This window comes from Hyperolius riggenbachi, chromosome 1 (genome assembly GCF_040937935.1).
Source record: "Hyperolius riggenbachi isolate aHypRig1 chromosome 1, aHypRig1.pri, whole genome shotgun sequence".
NCBI classification, from domain to species: domain Eukaryota; kingdom Metazoa; phylum Chordata; class Amphibia; order Anura; family Hyperoliidae; genus Hyperolius; species Hyperolius riggenbachi.
This window is the reverse complement of record NC_090646.1, coordinates 426483025-426504984: the sequence shown is the minus strand read 5'-3', so window position 1 is coordinate 426504984 and position 21960 is coordinate 426483025. Positions and strand designations below refer to the sequence as shown.

Genomic DNA, 21960 nt, shown 5'->3' with positions numbered 1-21960 from the left:
TATATAAAAATATATATATATATATATATATATATATATATATATATATATATATATACAGTGGCTTGCAGAAGTATTCGGCCCCCTTGAAGTTTTCCACATTTTGTCACATTACTGCCACAAACATGAATCAATTTTAATGGAATTTCACATGAGAGACCAATACAAAGTGGTGTACACGTGAGAAGTGGAATTAAAATCATACATGTTTCCAAATTTTTTTTACAAATCAATAACTGCAAAGTGGGGTGTGCATAATTATTCAGCCCCCTTTGGTCTGAGTGCAGTCAGTTGACCATAGACATTGCTTGATGAGTGCTAATGACTAAATAGAGTGCACCTGTGTGTAATCTAATGTCAGTACAAATACAGCTGCTCTGTGATGGCCTCAGAGGTTGTCTAAGAGAATCTTGGGAGCAACAACACCATGAAGTCCAAAGAACACACCAGACAGGTCAGGGATAAAGTTATTGAGAAATTTAAAACAGGCTTAGGCTACAAAAAGACTTCCAAAGCCTTGAACATCCCACGGAGCACTGTTCAAGCGATCATTCAGAAATGGAAGGAGTATGGCACAACTGTAAACCTACCAAGACAAGGCCATCCACCTAAACTCACATGTCAAACAAGGAGAGCGCTAATCAGTAATGCAGTCAAGAGGCCCATGTTGACTCTGGACGAGCTGCAGAGATCTACAGCTCAGGTGGGGGAATCTTTCCATAGGACAACTATTAGTCGTGCACTGCACAAAGTTGGCTCTTATGGAAGAGTGACAAGAAGAAAGCCATTGTTAACAGAAAAGTTCCGTTTGCAGCTTGCCACATGCCATGTGGGGGACACAGCAAACATGTGTAAGAAGGTGCTCTGGTCAGATGAGACCAAAATGGAACTTTCTGGCCAAAATGCAAAACGCCATGTGTGGCAGAAAACGAACACTGCACATCACTCTGAACACACCATCCCGACTGTCAAATATGGTGGTGGCAGCACCATGCTCTGGAGTTGCTTCTCTTCAGCAGGGACAGGGAAGCTTGTCAAAGTTGATAGGAAGATGGATGGAGCCAAATACAGGGCAATCTTGGAAGAAATCCTCTTGGAGTCTGCAAAAGACTTGAGACTGGGGCAGAAGTTCACCTTCCAGCAGGACAACGACCCTAAACATAAAGCCAGGGCAACAATGGAATGGTTTAAAACAAAACATATACATGTGTTAGAATGGCCCAGTCAAAGTCCAGATCTAAATCCAATCGAGAATCTGTGGCAAGATCTGAAAACTGCTGTTCACAAACGCTGTCCATCTAATCTGACTGAGCTGGAGCTGTTTTGCAAAGAAGAATGGGCAAGGATTTCAGTCTCTAGATGTGCAAAGCTGGTAGAGACATACCTTAAAAGACTGACAGCTGTAATTGTAGCAAAAGGTGGTTCTACAAAGTATTGACTCAGAGGGCTGAATAATTACGCACACTCCACTTTGCAGTTATTTATTTGTAAAAAATGTTTGGAATCATGTATGATTTTCGTTCCACTTCTCACATGTACACCACTTTGTATTGGTCTTTCACGTGGAATTCCAATAAAATTGATTCATGTTTGTGGCAGTAATGTGACAAAATGTGGAAAACTTCAAGGGGGCCAAATACTTTTGCAAGCCACTGTATATATATATATATATATATATATATATATATATATATATATATATATATATATATATAAATATATGTATTATTTAATAGCAGTGTATGCATTTTCCCACTTTTCACATTTAAGATCAGAGCCAAAGGGGCTGCATAACTTTGTGTAAGTTGTAGCTGCATTGGAGCGATCCATTGGCAGAGTTGAGTCTGTGTTTTATGTGAAATTTGACATGAGCGAGTGCCAGTCTCTGCACTTCTGATGCTAGGTGCACACCCTGCAATTTCTTGTCAGATCAACAGGTCGAACCGATAATTTCAGACATATCTGATCTGCTCTTGATCGATAACAAGATTGATTTTCAGATCACTACTGTGCAAAATCAATAGCAGATCAAGTCCCATGAGTTTTTCTCTGGATCAGGAGCAGATCAGACATGCCAGAAATGATGGAGAACTTTAGCTGATCAAGTCCCATGAGTTTTTCTCTGGTTGGTTCTAGCGGAAGATGGTTCCACATTTATAGTTTCTTTGTTTCATTGATACTTGTTTTGCTGCCAATCTGCCGGGATTTTGTTTTGGGATAGGCAGAAGCAGCCGATCAATCACTGATCGCCTACCTAATATCAAAATAGTATTTCATGGTACACTGTTGTCTTTCTTTAGTATTTGGTCAACTTAGAGAAAAGTGAAATAAATTGTTTGCCAAGTGATATTTAGGCCTAGTTGGGTCCATCCATTCTAACAATCAATTTGAAGCACACAGCTATAGCTGTCTTAATTTTTGTCTTATTTCAGTGCTGTGCTCTTTTGTATTGCAGGTACGGGATCGTGCTGTTCATGTTATTGTGAAGCAATGTCCAAAGCTGGAGAATCTCACTCTCAGTTCTTGCTCCCAAGTCACAGACGTCAGTCTGGTGGAAATCAGCACTTACCTAAGAACTATTAAGTAAGTACAAGAGGAATCTAACTGTTCTGCTTGCTTCGAATGTGGAACATTACCGAAAGATAGTAGAAGGGGGGGGGGGGGGTTACTGGTCTGGTACTCAGTAACTCAATACATGCAAAGTGAGATGTTAAAAAAGTGAAGATAGATCAACAAATTGTCTGCTACCAGTGAAATTTATTAGGACAGATACAGGTACAAGGTTATGCAGAGGGAGGGGTAGGTCTAACAGCCGTTTCAAGGATAGCCCGCTTCTTCAGAGAATCTCTGAAGAAGCGGGTTATCTGTGAAACGGCTGTCAGACCTACCCCTCCCTTTGCATAACCTTGTACCTGTATCTGTCCTAATAAATTTCACTGGTAGCAGACATCTTGGTGCCCAGCGCATTTTGAATCTACTTTTGCCGATGAAGTTTGATGTTGTTGGAGCCCACCGCGATCCCAGGGGACAGGCTGCTGGATGTTTGGGAAGCACAAACTGCACTTGTCTATAAACACCACCACAGATGGAGATACTGCTCTGTTGGCATCTGGCAACAACCATTATCTTCCACAATGCAATGAGCTTCACAGATAGGAAACTGTCATGGCCATGGCAATGACATCACACTGTGGGAGGGGTTTCACCACAATATCAGCCACACAGACGTCCCTGATGATCTATTTGAGAAAAGGTGAAGATTTCTCATGGGAAAGGGTGTATCAGCTACTAAATGAAGTTACCGTATATACTCGCATATAAGCCGACCCGCATATAAGCCGACCCCCCAACTTTTACCTGAAAAACCAGGGGAAAATGATTGAACCCCATATGAGCTGGGGGTAGGAAATGCTGGCCGCCTTATTCCCCTAGTTTGTCCCAGTATAGCTAGTAAAGTGCCCAGTATGGGTAGGTAGTGCCCCAGTATAGCTAGTATAGTGCCCCAGTATAGCTAGTATAGTGCTCCAGTATAGCTAGTATAGTGTACCAGTATAGCTAGTATAGTGTCCCAGTATAGCTAGTATAGTGCCCAGTATAGCTAGTATAGTGCTCAGTATAGCTAGTATAGTGCTCAGTATAGCTTGTAAAGTGCCCCAGTTTAGCTAGTATAGTGCTCAGTATAGATAGTATAGTGCTCAGTATAGCTAGTAAAGTGCCCCAGTTTAGCTAGTATAGTGCTCAGTATAGATAGTATAGTGCCCCAGTTTAGCTAGTATGGTGCTCAGTATAGATAGTATAGTGCCCCAGTTTAGCTAGTATGGTGCTCAGTATAGATAGTATAGTGCCCCAGTTTAGCTAGTATAGTGCTCAGTATAGATAGTATAGTGCCCCAGTTTAGCTAGTATGGTGCTCAGTATAGATAGTATAGTGCCCCAGTTTAGCTAGTATGGTGCTCAGTATAGATAGTATAGTGCCCCAGTTTAGCTAGTATGGTGCTCAGTATAGATAGTATAGTGCCCCAGTTTAGCTAGTATGGTGCTCAGTATAGATAGTATAGTGCCCCAGTTTAGCTAGTATGGTGCTCAGTATAGATAGTATAGTGCCCTAGTTTAGCTAGTATGGTGCTCAGTATAGATAGTATAGTGCCCCAGTTTAGCTAGTATAGCGCTCAGTATAGATAGTATAGTGCCCCAGTTTAGCTAGTATAGTGCTCAGTATAGCGCTCAGTATAGCTAGTAAAGTGCCCAGTGTAGGTAGTATAGTCTGGTCCGCGGGTCCCCTCCGCTGGTCCCCCGCTCCCCCGACCCCCACCGCCGCTGCTATTACCTGCCCGCATCTTCTATTCTTCTCTCCGTTCTTGTAAACATTCACAGCAGCGTGCCCGGCGCTGCTACTGTGACGAGCGGCGAGCCAGGAAAGAGCGGTTCCCATAGTAACAGGAAGCCGCGCTCTTTCCTGCCTCCTGCCTCGTCACAGTAGCAGCGCCGGGCGCGCTGCTGTGAATGTTTACAAGCACGGAGAGAAGAATAGAAGATGCGGGCAGGTAATAGCAGCGGCGGCGGACGTGGGGGGAGCGGGGGACCCGCGGACCAGCGGAGGGGGGGGGGGGGGGGGGACCCACGGACCAACATGACTCGCATACAAGCCGACCCCCCAACTTTTGGCCCCCTTTTTGGGGGTCAAAAATTCGGCTTGTATGCGAGTATATACGGTAAGTCCTGGGTTAAAGTTTACTACTTTTTTTTTAAATGTTGTCATTATTTTATCTTGAATACAATGGAAAGGGGTTGGGGTTAAGTTCTCCTGACTAGCATAAAGAAAAGTTTTTCATATGTCACTTACATGTTCACCAGTTGAGTACATCTACATATTGATAGGTGTGATCTCTGAAACCAAATATATATATATATATATATTATATATATATATATATATATATATATATATATATACATACAGTATATACTGTATATAGTCCTAGAATCCTAGAGGCCAACTTCTTAGGCTGTTTGTGAGCTTTGTTGTGCTTAAAGAGAACCCGAGGTGGATCTTCAGGGGGCAGATGGGACACAGAGCCATGTCCTCTGCCTAATGACATGGCTCTCTGTGTCCCCCAACTGCCGCTCTCTGCCCCAGTCTCTCAGTGCATCTACCTGACCCACAGGTCACAAAAGTGAAAGTGGGCCATTGCTGGGGTAACTCAATACATGCAAAGTGAAATGTTAAAAAAGCAAAGATGTTAAAAAAACGAAGATAGATCAACAAATGATTGATACTCGCCATGTAATTATTTCATGTTGTTTTGGAAGCACAAACTGCTCTTGTCTATAAACACCACCACAGATGGAGATACTACTCTCTTGGCAGCTGGCAACAACCATTATCTCCCACAATGCAATGAGCTTCACAGATAGGAAACTGTCATGGCCATAGCAATGACATCACACTGTGGGAGGGGTTTCACCACAATATCAGCCACACAGACGTCCCTGATGATCTATTTAAGAAAAGGTAAAGATTTCTCATGGGAAAGGGGGTATCGGAAAGTGATTGGAATTAAGTTAAGTCCTGGGTTAAAGTTTGCTAGAATAATTGAATTGAATTTATCATGCAATAGTTTTGTCAGACATCAGTTCTGAGATTTTGAAGAACTTACCCCTATCTTTCAGAATTATGTCTTTATTTTCCAGGCTGGCTTGAAATAAAGATGTGGAAACTAAAACTGAAACCAAATGCTGATCCCTTTGAATTGCTACACTTTTACAGTCTGCACTTATGAGTTTTTTTATGTTTTTTCAGCAGCACTGTCACATTATACCTGTCCGTATACTGACCAGTAATAAATCTGCATGTTCAGCATCTGAAGTCTCATTTGTAAAGACCTGTCACTTCTTACACCAAAATAGAGAAATTATTTACTAAATTGAATATGCTTATTTAATTATTACTTATTACTAAAAGACTTATTATTTTATGGGTACTCTATGTGCAATGTTATTTCTGTCTGTACATGTAAATGTTGCCAAACTTTTGTGAATATACCCAATAAACACTTTCATGTCAGGTCTCTGCAAATAGAAACACAAAATGTCCTATTCCTTATCGGAAAAGTATCCATTCCCCTTAATATGACCTATGCGTTGTTTGCAAAGTCACTAGTTAAAAGAAGATTACCTGTATGCAGTCAATAGATTTACAGCTCAGTTCCAGGATACTTTTTTTATCTTGTCATTATTTATCTTGAATAGAATGGAAAGGGGTTGGGGTTAAGTCCTCCTGCCCAGCATAAGGAAAAGTTGATACATGTGACCTCATCTGTCACTTACATTTTCACCAGTTGAGTACATCTACATATTGATGGTGTGACCTCTGAACCCAAACTAATATATATATATATATATATATATATATATATATATATATATATATATATATATATATATATATATATATATGTATATATATATATATATATATATATATATATATATATATATATATATATATATATATATATATAATATATGCTGTATATACTGTAGTCCTAGAGGCCAACTTCTTAGGCTGTTTGTGAGCCTTGTTGTGCTTAAAAAGAACCCAGGGTGGATCTTCAGGGGAAGATGAGACACAGAGCCATGTCCTCTGCCTAATGGCATGGCTCTGTGTCCCCCAACCACTGCTCTCTGCCCCCCACTGCTGGACTATAGCCCCCCGAGTTTAGCTACAAGATTTGTTGCTAACTCGGAGGTAAATATAGGGGAGAAGAATTCCCTGTTTAAAACACCCACCAGGGACGTTCCTGCAGGGTTTTCTGGTCTGCCATTGGGCAGCTCTCTCTCCCTGTCTGCGCCTCCTGCCGCTCCCCTGCCTCCCTGCACTCTATGAGATACACACAGTCTCTCAGTGCAGCTACCTGACCCGGGAGTCACGAAAGTGAAAGTGGGGCATTATGGACCACGGGAGCGGCGGGAAATTTTTAACATTGAGTCTCCTCCATTTCGAGTAACCAGAAAGCTCATTTATCCGGCATCAGCCGAACCCTGTCAGCTCCCCTATAATCTATAATATATATATATATATACTGTATATATATATATATATATATATATATATATATATATATATATATATATATATACATATATATATATATATATATATATATATATATATTACCACAGTTGTTGTTTTTTTTTACCCTTATTCAAAATACAGGATTAGTTACATTGTTTTTCGTTTATAAGCAATAGTTTGGGACTTTTTGCCACAATTGGCACAATCTTACACATTCAGTTATATTCTTTTTTATAGTTGGATTTTATATTTGGAATGAGTCTATTTTTGTTTATCAGTGTAAAAAGATAAAAACAATCAATGAATCAATCAATCAAACAAACAAACTTACAGTAGGTTGAAATGTTCTAACTTAATAAAACATCACACCTTTAAAACTGTAACGCTTGGTGGTGTATTCTCCACAGTCAGCATGCAACGCATGAGCTGGCGTGGAGGAGGTACACACACTAGCACAAGGAAACAGGCTATCCCTAGTATAGTGGAGGGGAGGACTGCTCCAATAGGAGATTGTGGCGCACAGAGCCGGTGCAGATCTGACAGCCACAAACAATGCTTTCGTTATAACGTCTCAGCGCAAAGTAGCGCTGAGCGCATAAACCAGAACTGAGGAGATCAGGACAGGTAGACAGAATGAACGCTTGCTAGCTAGCGGCTACTTAGCGACAGCAAGCGTCCAAAACCAGACAGACTGGAATGAGGCAGCCAATGCGATGCGGCGATGGCGTGCCTCACAAAGACAGGACAGGATAGTCAGAAAATAGCAGGATTAAGATAGATGAACGTAACACAGATAAATATACAATAAGTATGTTTTCCTAGCGTATTACAATTACAGCTATCAATGAAACTATTTGTAACATCTGACTAACATATGTATATATCGGCAATGAACCGATATATGACATAAGCAGGAACGCTGACTAGGAATGGAGTAACACAGGGAACAGGACTCAGAAGGATTCGCTATCTCTTCGCAGAGATGAACGCAATCCACAAACGGTAACAGAACAGGATTCAGAAGGATTCGTTATCTCTTCACAGAGATGAACGCAATCCACAAACGGTAACAGAACAGGATTCAGAAGGATTCGTTATCTCTTCGCAGAGATGAACGCAATCCACAAACAGAACCAGGAGCAGGGTAACTACCTCAGCACGGGTGGTCACGGTACGCGCAACCTACCAAAACGTGCTGGAAAGCTGACTAACTGCACACAGGATATGAACAGTTCGTGTACGTATACATCAGCGACACTGATATATCAACGTAACACAAATACAAGGAAAATAATAAACGTGCTGGTATGCATATATATTGGCAATGAACCAACATATGATGCAAAGACCAGCAAAGTATCTTTAACAAGAAACACGATCGGGGGCTAAAGCGACAGCAAGGCAGGCTTAAGCTGAAGCTATGAAAACCCAAGGAAACCCTGCAGGAAGCAGATCTTTATACTGAGGTCATCCAATGGGAGCAGACATGCAGATTCCCACACAGGTGAATGATAATCAGTCACAAGCTGACAGCAGGGAAAGACAGACAAAGCTATGCAGCTTGCATGGAAATAGATCAGATCTGCCTGAGCTGCAGCACTACTACTTCCAGCAATAGCTGCTGCAGCAGCGATCATTACAGTACCCCCGCCTTTAAAAGCGGATTCCAGACGCTTTTCAAAACTGAAATTCCCAACAAAACAGTCTGACTGATAATTCATGATGACCGGGACAGCCCGGCAAGACCGAATTCCAGAATCAGTCCCCACAAGACTGGACCCATCAGAACCAGAACCTACAGAACCATGCCCATCAGTACTACAAGCCCCAGTGTGACACCCATCAGAACCATGATTTCCAGAAGAAAGCCCTCCGAAACTCCCTGAGCGATACCCACCGCCTTCCAGAAACCGTTCAGAAACGCCAAAGCCTTTGCAATGCCCACCGGTACTGTCTTTACCAACACAAAACCCACTGTTGAACCAGTCCAAGGCACCAGGACAAGTTTTCTCAGAGACCTCCCAGAACACCTTGAAGCTCCAAAGAGATCCCCATAGGTCAGAATGCCCCTTAGGCTCACATGGAGAACCATCAAGAACCCCTATGGAACCTAGGGCAATTCCCGAGTCAGGGCCACAAGGACAAACATCAATATCAGGGCTTTCAGGGACCAGAACCATCTCTGGGCATGCAGGCAGACTGGCAATATCAGAACGTGTTCCCACTAAGGAAGCATCAGAGCACGCTAACACCTTAGACACACTTGGGCATTCTGGCACACAAAGAACATCTGGGCACACCGGCACAAGAGAAACCTCTGGGCATGTCAAGGAACTGTGAGCCTCAGGGTCAGCCAAGACAGGACCAAAACCAGGACTGGCCAAAAAAAAAATCATCATGACTAAACTTCGCAACTACTGGACTTTTACACGAGAATGCTGGATCAGACTTAGATGTCGCTGATTCCAGCAAAGTCAGCAACAAATCAGATTCAGGGGCACCAACAAGACAGGACAAATCTTCTGATGTATGCACTGAACCAGATAGGGACTCCACAACTACCTCTGGACTGGACAGAGACTCATTTAATACACTGGATTGGAGCTCATGAGGCGCTGCAGAACAAGTCAGCATTGCAGCAGCCCCCACTGGACTAGGCAAAACTGAGGAATTCCCTGGACAGGAAGGGGACTCTGGAACCTCTGCCACAGCGGCCAGAGAACCAGAATCTTTCAGGATACAGGGCTGGGTTTCAGGAACACTCATCAGACCGGACTGAAATTCTGAGATTTCTATTATTTTGACCAGAGAATCAGAATTATCCATGTTACAGGGCAAGACTTCTGAAACATTCAGAGGACAGGGCTGGAGTTCCTCGGCTGTTACAACACTGGAGAGGGACTCAACAACATTGGTTAAATCAGACTGTGTACAGGGCAAGGTATCTGACACACTTGCTGACGAGGACAAAATTTCAATGGCTTCTGCTTTGCTGGGCAGAAATTCATCAAGTTTTATTAGAGCAGACTGTAATTCCAAAACAGCTGCTAGACAAGTGAATATTACTGCAACACCAACTGAGGTAAGCAGTGCTTCAGCCTCCTCTGCTAGAGGGTTTAAAGTATCCAAAGTACTGGGTGAAGCATAAGACTCTGCGACCACAGCTTCACTGGACAGGATCACTGAACAGTCCATATTGCAGGGCAAAACCATGGAAGCACCTGTTGGACAGCATAATGATTCTGTGACCTGAGTTTCATTGGAGAGATCTACTGCACAATTCATGGTACAGGGCAAATTTATTGAAAAATTTTCTGAACAAGGTAATAATTCTGCGATTTCAGGTTCACATAGCAGATGCTCTGAGCTATTCACGAAACTAGAGCGAGGTGTAGAAACAGGAAGATCAAGACACAATGTTTGCGCATCTGAATCACCATTCATTTGCTGGGACTCGGAAACTGATGTAGTGCATCTATTGGCATCTGCTGGATCAGACAGGAGTTGAACTTTATTAACACAGGTAATTTCTGCAGAAGTGTTTGCAGAGACAGGTAAGATTTTTCTGGTGTCTGTTTCACTAAACAAGGAGTCATGAGTACTGGCTAGGCTGGACTCGGAAGTCAGCAGGACCTCTGGATTCTCTGCTGAGAAATTTGCGCAGGGCAAGGTTAAGAATGTATCAGTGGCTTCTGTTTTACTGGGAAGTAACACTGAGTTATCCATGGTACAGGGTGGAATTGCAGGAACTTCAATTTCACACAAAAAGAGCTCCGAATCACCTGCTGAATCAGCCAAAGGTGCTGAAGCAGGCGGGTCAGAACGCCAAATTTGCGAATTCGGAGTCACATAAAAATCATCCAAAATCAGTTCCCACACATCAATCAAAGGAGCCACACAGTCATACCTACACACACCAGCCTCTATTAGGTTATAGGCTGACTTAATGCATGCGTTCAATACCATTTCACTTTTTGCACTGTAAAATTGACAAAATGAACTTGAATCATTCTTCCATTCACAGACCAGGGCTTCCATCTCTCCCCTCTCGAATGGAGGATCCCATGCATACTTAACAGCGAAACATTTAGGCTGATCACAGTCTGCAGATATGATTGTGGCAGGCACATGTATAGGGTTAATTAGCAGGTGATTGGCAGATTCCTTATTCTTAAGAATCTCCAATACCTGTAGCAAGTGTTGAACTGTAGTGTATGCAAACTTCCCTTGGTTCACAAATAAGTTGATTTGTTCAATACTCTGTAATATCTCATCATAATCATACTCAGATAATTCTTTTAAACAAAAATCTTTATTTTCCCTAGCCAGGGAGGAAAGTTCATTAGTAGTTTCATAAGTCCATTTAACTCCCCTGAAAGACAATTGCATTTCATTATCTGTTAATGGCAGAATCTCATTATAGGTCTCAGTCGCTAAGGATAACGATTCTGCAGATTGGACACGTTTCTTAGAACGTTTGCGTTTTGCCTTTGACCTTGCGGTTTTTGGTGATTTATTCAAAGCTGCAGGAAAATTATCAGTAACACTTTCTGCTTGCTGCTCATTCTTGCAAGCAATTGAAGGAGTAGCTGATTGGCCTGCTGCCATGAGTTCATTAAGAGGAAAAGGCAATGGATCTATGCGCAACCAGTTATGGATCACAAACGCTAGAAATTCCAGCGGTCTATCTTTCAAATCGGAATGATTGAGAACATCAAATGCCCACTGGAATAATTCCCCTTTAAACAAAATATAACTTAGTTGGAGTGCCCAGGTTGAAACAGGAGTCGCTTGGAGATCAGGATTGGTCAGGAACCTGGCACATTCAGAGAAAAACTCATTTTCTGTTTCAGAGCTAAGTTCTTCAAATTTCTTAAAGGAACAGGAACCATAATTAACAGTGTCATACTTTCTGGGAATCCCCCCCACAATGGGGATTGGTAATGGGGTTTTCATAATGTAAGGCTTGGTGGTGTATTCTCCACAGTCAGCATGCAACGCATGAGCTGGCGTGGAGGAGGTACACACACTAGCACAAGGAAACAGGCTATCCCTAGTATAGTGGAGGGGAGGACTGACTCCAATAGGAGATTGTGGCGCACAGAGCCGGTGCAGATCTGACAGCCACAAACAATGCTTTCGTTATAACGTCTCAGCGCAAAGTAGCTGAGGAGATCAGGACAGGTAGACAGAATGAACGCTTGCTAGCTAGCGGCTACTTAGCGACAGCAAGCGTCCAAAACCAGACAGACTGGAATGAGGCAGCCAATGCGATGCGGCGATGGCGTGCCTCACAAAGACAGGACAGGATAGTCAGAAAATAGCAGGATTAAGATAGATGAACGTAACACAGATAAATATACAATAAGTATGTTTTCCTAGCGTATTACAATTACAGCTATCAATGAAACTATTTGTAACGTCTGACTAACATATGTATATATCGGCAATGAACCGATATATGACATAAGCAGGAACGCTGACTAGGAATGGAGTAACACAGGGAACAGGACTCAGAAGGATTCGCTATCTCTTCGCAGAGATGAACGCAATCCACAAACGGTAACAGAACAGGATTCAGAAGGATTCGTTATCTCTTCGCAGAGATGAACGCAATCCACAAACGGTAACAGAACAGGATTCAGAAGGATTCGTTATCTCTTCGCAGAGATGATCGCAATCCACAAACGGTAACAGAACAGGATTCAGAAGGATTCGTTATCTCTTCGCAGAGATGAACGCAATCCACAAACAGAACCAGGAGCAGGGTAACTACCTCAGCACGGGTGGTCACGGTACGCGCAACCTACCAAAACGTGCTGGAAAGCTGACTAACTGCACACAGGATATAAACAGTTCGTGTACGTATACATCAGCGACACTGATATATCAACGTAACACAAATACAAGGAAAATAATAAACGTGCTGGTATGCATATATATTGGCAATGAACCAACATATGATGCAAAGACCAGCAAAGTATCTTTAACAAGAAACACGATCGGGGGCTAAAGCGACAGCAAGGCAGGCTTAAGCTGAAGCTATGAAAACCCAAGGAAACCCTGCAGGAAGCAGATCTTTATACTGAGGTCATCCAATGGGAGCAGACATGCAGATTCCCACACAGGTGAATGATAATCAGTCACAAGCTGACAGCAGGGAAAGACAGACAAAGCTATGCAGCTTGCATGGAAATAGATCAGATCTGCCTGAGCTGCAGCACTACTACTTCCAGCAATAGCTGCTGCAGCAGCGATCATTACAAAAACCTTATTATATTTTGTATAGGTATGAATAATACTTTCTAATGTTTATTGCGTGTGATCGATGAATACTAAAGAAAATTGTATTGTGCAATGTGGAATCTTTCCTTAGGTATCTTGATGTAAGTGGATGCAAAAAGATATCAGACATTGGAATTCAAGCCCTAGCCCGAAGCTGCCAACAGATTTGTTCCTTGGATCTCAGTTCAACAGGAACAGGAAAAAGGGGGTAAGTTCATTCACAGGTTTTAGCTTCAGTGATGCTAATACAAAATGAATTTTGCCATGCCTGGCTACAGATATTGATATTTTTGTTACTGTCTGGTTTGAGTAGCCGAAAATGTTAAATCTTTGAAGAAATACATGGAACCTGCTGTGGATTGAATGCATTGGAGCATTTGGGGTCAGCAGAGATGATTGGAAATGCACAGGTATCTCTCCTGGGATGGCGAAGCTGTTCTTTACCTTAGGCCATCATAGCTTTCTGATTCTAATAGTCATGTAAGAAGTTACACTATTTGCTGACACTGAGAAAGATATTGTTTTAATACAGCAGCTGAAGCTTCAGAAACTGAGAAACTTATCACAAACTGTTATTTTTAGTTTATACTAGTGATCTTCATTGGATACTTTTAATCAAAATGTCTTAGAGCCCGTTTCCACTAAACCCGGCTGTTAGTGCTTTTCAACACACAAAAAATGCATTATTTCTGGCAAACCAGTGGGCCATTCCCACCTAATGCGATTATATGTGTATGGAAAAAAGGGGCACTGAGAACTTTAATGCAGTGAGTTAGATTGTGCAGCCTAACGAGGTGTCTGTGTGGCACTCTGCCCCAAAATGTCGAGGCAGGTAATTTGGGTGCCATTTGGCTCTTGGTAATTTGGGCACTGCCATAGAACACAATGTTATTCACGGCTATAGCGGCATCCAGTGTGTACTTTAGGTGCCCGCTATAGCCGGAGCATGAATTACGTTAAAAAGTGTGTAATTGGGGCGCCCACAGTAGCCAAATTAAGCTAAAAAAGGACAAGACAAGATAAATAACATTTATATTGTGCTTTTCTCCTGGCGGACTCAAATCTCCAGAGCTGCAGTCACTAGGGCACACTCCATAATCAGTAGCAGTGTTAGAGAGTTTTGCCCAAGGTCTCCTCACTGAATAGGTGCAGGCTTACTAAACAGGAAGAGCCAAGTTTCAAACCTAGGTTGCCTGTATCAGAGGCAGAGCCCTTAACCAGTACACTATCCAGCCAAGAAAGGATGGGTAGTGTTAGGCGCAGGGTTCACAGTTAGGCTACATTAGGAATTAGCTACAATACAATTGACGTACCTGTGTTGTACAAAGTATGAAAGTGAAATTACATTTGAACAATACTGTACAATGATTAGCATGGTATATGTACCAAGTGGTCCCAAACATCTATTTCATTGGTTTACCAGCAGACAGATTTCAGTTTGGGGATGAACATGAGTCCACAGAAATTAAATGGTGCAAGGCATTGTTTTTTAGGGTAATAGCAAGGCAAGGTTCCATGTTAGTTTTAGGGGAACTAGGGCAAATGTTTGTAGCAGAATTGCTAAACCTCCAGTCCAGCCTCAAATATGAAAGTTCTCTACAGCTCTGTCAGTACCACATCAAATTGAAGAATTTTTACTTGAAGTCCACAAATAATCCTCCTATATAGCTTTTTTTAGTGCCTTGGTAGGAAAAATTTGTATATGTCCTCAACCATCCTCCCATACAATGCCTTAGTCCCATGTTGTGATATAAATAAGAATTAACTTAAAAGTCCATACACTGTGTACAATAAGGAACTGGTTGTAGAATCCCTGTTCAGCTGGAGGGAATCCCTTGTTCTCCTGTTTGCCTTCATGCTATATTGTTTCTTACTTGACAGCATAAATGCAGTGAAAGTGGTTGAAAGAAAGCAAGCTTGAAGTCACTGAGAAGAGCCATGCGTCACAGGAGTCTATAATAATAGGCTAACTACTGCCAGGCATAATGAGGGTCCTTGCTATTCAGTATTTATTGAATAGTAGTCAACTAATTAAAATACACATTTAAGAAAAGATGTTCAGTGCTTCTGGAAGCATTATTAATCTCCACTCCTGTATTACAGTGCTGTAAGACTTCAGCTTGTGGAAGGAAAGCTGCTATGGAAACCCATGCTCTTTGACTGTCCTGTAGTAATTATGTTAGTATTGTACTGTACAATGGGACCCTTTTCAGTCTTCTGCTTTTAGGACTATTAAAGACACAGCTCTAACCTGTCTGTCTTCAGAGAAAGCTTTAAAAGAAAGTTCATGATATTATTTTTTTATTTTGCTTCTTATTATAAGGAGTTCTAGCTGCTTACAAAAAGCATCTATAATCAAAATATAATATACTCTTAATATATAATGCCAAAGAAGGAAACGGATTCCGGCACCCCAATTCCAGAAAAATGTATTCAAGCACAGTAAAAGTTACAACAAAGAAAAAAGAGCTGCCTGTGTCCTCTCTTAGTATATTTGTGTGAAGGGGTACTTGAGATGATGTCATCCACAGTAAATGACACATACTGTATATTCACCAAACTACAGTAAAATTGCCATATGCAGGCAGCGCAAGGCAATTATATTTGTACTTATGCAAGTTACATTGCAGGTGTTGCGCAAATAAACTTTTCCCTTCTTCTGCCTTCATTATTCTCTTGGTCATTTGTTTGTCGCGTTTAGTTGTGTCTTATTCAACCTTCCTCTTAACTTTTTCTCCTACTCTTTCTCTCTCCCTCTTCAGAGCCCAAACAGACATTCTTTAACACTGTGAAGTCTCAGTGAAGTTTCCATGTGCTGTCTTGTCCAGTTTATTAAGGGCCCATTAACACTGAAACCAATACAGTTCAATGGAGTTGTGTCCATTGAATGCATTTTTCAAAATGTCTTCCAATGCGGGACAAATATGGGCTGCATGCTGCAGATTCTTGCACCACACATCCTAAAATGATTGTCAATTAATGCTAGACACACATGAAAATTCACATTAAAATTTGCATAAGAAATGCAAAAATTTGCATATTGGAAAAGCGAGGCAAAATGTAATATCCTAGTGGAAATGGCCCTAATGCTGGATACACATGGTGCGTTCCCGCACTTGATTTCCTGCTCGATTCCCAACCGCTCGATTATTTCCGACATGTCCGATCACGTTTCGATGATTGTTAGGTCGATTCTCATGTAAAGTATGCCGAATCGACCTAACAATCCATCGAAACGCGAATCGGACATGTCGGAAATAATCGAGCGGCCGGGAATCGAGCGGGAAGTCGAGTGCGGGAACGCACCGTGTGTATCTAGCATGAAACACAGAGTTCACACATCTGACCACAGTAAGTTAATTTGATAGCTTTTTGTTGATTTTAAAGTTTGCATATCATCATTAGGCTTTGTTCAGGTTTATTAAGTAAACCTGATAGCTTAGCTTAAGCTGCATACAGATGGGATACCTGCTGCCTCAAAAGATTTTCCTAGTCACTTTGGGCAACATTGTTTCCCTGATCAATATTGATATAGACTGATCAGCCCTGTGCGAAGAAGCACATCCTGCCCTACCTTCCCCTGAAAATACGCCCTAGCTAAACGGGACGCTATGTAAGTGTATGGGGAGGTGTGCAGGGGACTCAGCCACAAGGGAGGTGCGATAAGAGTCTACACACCTCCCCATATACTAATATAGTGTCTACCCTCTTGAAAATATAATCCCCCCATGAAAATAAACCCTAGCACATCTTTCTTTTTTTTGGGGGGGGGGGGGGGATTAATATAAGACAGTGTCTTATATTCAGAGAAACAGGGTAGCATTCGAACAATCAGGATCTACCTTAGTAAATCTCTAGTGGGGAGGGAGCCAAGAGCACATGTACTCACACAACATTTTCTACCAAATGATCACACATATTTGTTTTGGGTAAAGGAAATCTTTCTTTTTTTTTGGGGGGGGGGGGATTAATATAAGACAGTGTCTTATATTCAGAGAAACAGGGTAGCATTCGAACAATCAGGATCTACCTTAGTAAATCTTTAGTGGGGAGGGAGCCAAGAGCACATGTACTCACACAACATTTTCTACCAAATGATCACACATATTTGTTTTGGGTAAAGGAAATCTAGTGTGTGTACATAGCTTTACCACAAAAGTGAGACTTCTTATTGCATCCTCAGCAAGACAGACAGAACATTAAAGTGTAGAAGGCCTAAAAGCCATTTCACGGGCTATACACACTTCTTCAGAGGCGTTAGTTACAACTTTACTTGTGGTCTCTGATGAAGCGGGTCTAGCCAGTGAAATGGCTGTCAGGCTGTCCAGACTGTAATGTTCTATGCGTTTTGCTGAGCATGCAATAAAAAAGGTGATTTTGTGCATAACCTAGTGGACTGGTGCCCGCATCTTTTCAAATCTCACTCTGGTAGATTATCTATGGTCTCGGTCTCCAACAGCCACACACCTCTCAGCTGTCTGACCAGTTCATTAAGTTCAATCTAGTTCTGACCTCTCTGCTTCTTCTAAATTAGTACATGGCTTTACACGGTCATAATTATAATAAAAGCAAACCTGACACATCCTTAATCTGAATTAACCTGCTAAATGTAGAGTGTCCATCAATAAAATAAATGTTAGCTTCAGCACAGGAAGTGCCTACTTCATTTCTATTGTCTAGTCTGCTGTCAAGTTTGCATATGGCAATCATATTCTTCTTTATATTACTATTACATTGCGTCATGCTTATGACAGATAGAATGATGATTAGGTTTTTTGTTTTTTTTTTACCAAGAAAGAAAAGATAGATTGTGTATATTATTTTTTATTATTGATTTTCCCTTGCAGAGTATGCTTGCTAGCCAGCTATTCCTATACTTCTCTGGAATGCTTAAAGCTCAGTTTCTGCAAGGAAATAACAGCCGACGCCATTCAAAAACTTTGCAAAAATTGCAAAAGGTACAGTAAGTATATAGTTTGATGCAGGGACGTTATTAAAAATCACAGTACCTCCCAGCAAGTATTTGGATGGGGCCCCCACCCCCAACGGAGAAAAAAATAGCCATCATCCATGCCATTGTCAGAAGAGGGCTGGCCATGGTGGGCAGAGGGAAGTGAGGATGAAGAAGGGAAGTCATAAGTAAGGGAGGAAGTCAGGGTGGAGAGGTCAGTCAGGTTTGGTGGAGGGAATTCAGGTTGGAGAAGGGCAGTCAGAAGTGAGGGATGTAGTCAGGGTAGAGAGGTCAGCCATGGTGGGAGGAGGGAAGACAGGTTGGAGAAGGGCAGTCAGAACTGAGGGATGTAGTCAGGGTAGAAAGGTCAGCCAGGTTGGGAGGAGGTAAGTGAGGATGTAGAAGGGCAGTCAGAAGTAAGGGATGTAGTCAGGGTAGAGAGGTCAGCCAAGCTGGGAGGAGGGAAGACAGGTTGGAGAAGGGCAGTAAGAAGTAAGGGATATAGTCAGGGTAGAGAGGTCAGCCATGGTGGGAGGAGGGTAGACAGGTTGGAGAAGGGCAGTAAGAAGTAAGGGATATAGTCAGGGTAGAGAGGTCAGCCATGGTGGGAGAAGGGAAGACAGGTTGGAGAAGGGCAGTCAGAATTGAGGGATGTAGTCAGGACAGAGAGGTCAGCCAGGTTGGGAGGAGGGAAGTGAGTTTGGAGAAGGGCAGTCAGAAGTGAGAGGTATAGTCAGGATATAGAGGTCAGCCAGGTTGTAGGTTGGGAGGCGGGAAGACAGGTTGGAGAAGGGCAGTCATAAGTAAGGGATATACAGTAGTCAGGGTAGAGAGGTCAGCCATGGTGGGAGGAGGGAAGTGAGGTTGAAGAATGGAAGTCAAAAGTGAGGGGTATAGTCAGGATAGAGAGGTCAGCCAGGTTGGGAGGAGGGAAGACAGGTTGGAGAAGGGCAGTAAGAAGTAAGGGATATAGTCAGGGTAGAGAGGTCAGCCATGGTGGGAGGAGGAAAGACAGGTTGGAGAAGGGCAGTCAGAAGTGAGGGATATAGTCAGGATAGGGAGGTCAGCCATGGTGGAAGGAGGGAAGTGAGGTTGGAGAAGGGCAGTCAGAAGTGAGGGGTATAGTCAGGATAGAGAGGTCAGCCAGGTTGGAGGTTGGGAGGAGGGAAGACAGGTTGGAGAAGGGCAGTCAGAAGTAAGGGATATACCGTATATACTCGCAAGCAAGCCGATCCGCATGTAAGCCGACCCCCTAACATTTACCTGAAAAATCAGGAAAAAATGATTGACCCCCATATAAGCCGGGTGTAGGAAATGCTGGCCGCGTGATCCCCCCCAGTGTGTCCCAGTATAGCTAGTATAGTGCCCAGTATAGCTAGTTTAGTGCCCAGTATAGCTAGTAAAGTGCCCAGTATGGGTAGGTAGTCCCCCAGTATAGCTAGTAAAGTGCCCAGTATAGCTAGTATAGTGTCCCAGTATAGCTAGTATAGTGCCCAGTATGGCTAGTATATTGCCCAGTATGGCTAGTATATTGCCCAGTATGGCTAGTATAGTGCCCAGTATGGCTAGCATAGTGCCCCAGTATAGCTAGCATAGTGCCCTTTATAGCTAGCATAGTGCCCCAGTATAGCTAGCATAGTGCCCCAGTATAGCTAGCATAGTGCCCAGTATAGCTAGCATAGTGCCCCAGTATAGCTAGCATTGCGCCCAGTATGGCTAGTATAGTTCCAGTATGGGTCCCCGTCCTGCTCCGGTAACTAATTCACAGCAGCGCGCCCCTCAGCGGCTGCTGTGATGACGGAGGAAACCATAGAGAGCGGCTTCCTGTAGCAGCGATGTGTATCGCCGTTACTATGGGAACCACTCTCTATGGTTTCCTCCGTCATCACAGCAGTCGCCGAGGGGCGCGCTGCTGTGAATTAGTTACCGGAGCAGGACGGGGATAGAGGAAGCGGCGCCGCCTAAGGTAATAGCAGCGGAGGCAGGGGGAGCGGGGAGGGGCACTACCTACCCACCTACCCATACTGGCACATGACTCGCAAGCAAGCCGACCCCCCAACTTTTGGGGGGTGAAAAATTCGGCTTGCTTGCGAGTATATACGGTGGTCAGGGTAGAGAGGTCAGCCATGGTGAGGGGAGGGAAGTGAGGATGGAGTGGGCAGTCAGAATTGAGGGGCTAGTCAGGGGGGAGAGGGTAAGCAAGAGTGGACAATTTTAGCATTTAAACAACATTATTTTATTGTTATTAACAATATGCATTTTGAACTGTTTTTAAGGTTGAAGACACTCCATCTTTATGGCTGTCGCATATCTCCTGATCTTGAACATATCAAAAAATTGAGCAAATCCATTCATATTTTACATGATCTCTCAATACCGACTGTAAATATTTAGGAAGAAAGATCATCCAGCTTTGTCTTTCACAGGTGTATTAATTTATTGCATAATTCCAGCATAATTTCTCATAATAAAATGCTGTGCATAACACAATTCATGCATTCTCATTCTTCATAGCCTTCTATGGTATATTTCTGCCAGTAGTCATACTACTGTAAGTTTCACTTATTGTTCCATGTATAGACAATAGGAAATATCTTAATGATCACCCCTAACATTCTGGGTGAATATAAATCCAGCTCAGACAGGCCAAGTAACCTTACTGAAAGGTGGAAATCAGATAGGGCTGTTTCACACCAAAAACACTTTTAAGGGATTTTAATTGCTTTTCAGATCATCGGTTTGAATAATGCTAAGCCTCATAAGTGTGATGAGGCTGCCAATACCTGTGCTGAGAATCTAGCATGAGTACAGCAGCCCCACCACCTCAGCCAAGTACAGTAGCAATAAAAAGTATGTGAACCCTTTGGAATTATATGGATTTCTGCACAAATTGGTCATACAATGTGATCCTATCTTCATCTAAGTCACACTAACTGACAATCACAGTCTGCTTATGCTTCCATGCTTTTATTGAACACACCATTGTAAACATTCACAGTGCAGGTGGAAAAGTATGTGAACCCCTAGACTAATGACATCCCCAAGAGTAAATTGGAGTGAGGTGTTAACCAGCTGGAGTCCAATTGATTAGATTGGAGGTGTTGGTTACAGCTGCCCTGCCCTATAAAAACACACACCAGTTTTGGGTTTGCTTTTTCCAATAAGCATTGCCTGATGTGAATGATGCCTCGCACAAAAGAGCTTTCAGAAGACCTATGATTACGAATTGTTGACTTGCATAAAGCTGGGAAGGGTTATAAAAGTATCTCCAAAAGCCTTGCTGTTCATCATTCCACGGAAAGACAAATTGTCTATAAATGGAGAAAGTTCAGCAATGTTGCTACGCTCCCTAGGAGTGGCCGTCCTGTAAAGATGACTGCAAGAGCACAGCGCAGAATGCTCAATGAGGTGAAGAAGAGTGTCAGCTAAAGACTTATAAAAAGTCTCTGGCATATGCTAACATCCTGTTAGCGAATCTATGATATGTAAAACACTAAACCAGAATGGAGTTCACGGGAGGATACCACTGCTGTCCAAAAAAACCCATTGCTACACATTTAAAGTTGGCAAAAGAGCACCTAGATGTTCCACAGCAGTACTGGCAAAATATTCTGTGGACAAATGAAACCAAAGTTGAGTTGTTTGGAAGA

The 21960-nt window shown here is 42.5% G+C and overlaps 1 protein-coding gene across 1 annotated transcript in view; it reads left to right on the top strand.

Moving 5' to 3' along the window:
- LOC137518697 (uncharacterized) overlaps nucleotides 1-20788 on the top strand; it is a 92465-nt gene extending 71677 nt beyond the window's left edge. Inside the window, exons 12-15 of the mRNA XM_068236876.1 lie at nucleotides 2456-2583; nucleotides 13451-13567; nucleotides 18207-18317; nucleotides 20587-20788. Of these exons, the coding sequence (XP_068092977.1) occupies nucleotides 2456-2583; nucleotides 13451-13567; nucleotides 18207-18317; nucleotides 20587-20704 (474 nt within the window). The 3' untranslated portion in view covers nucleotides 20705-20788. The remainder of the gene's footprint in view (nucleotides 1-2455; nucleotides 2584-13450; nucleotides 13568-18206; nucleotides 18318-20586) is intronic.
- Nucleotides 20789-21960: the final 1172 nt, after the last annotated feature.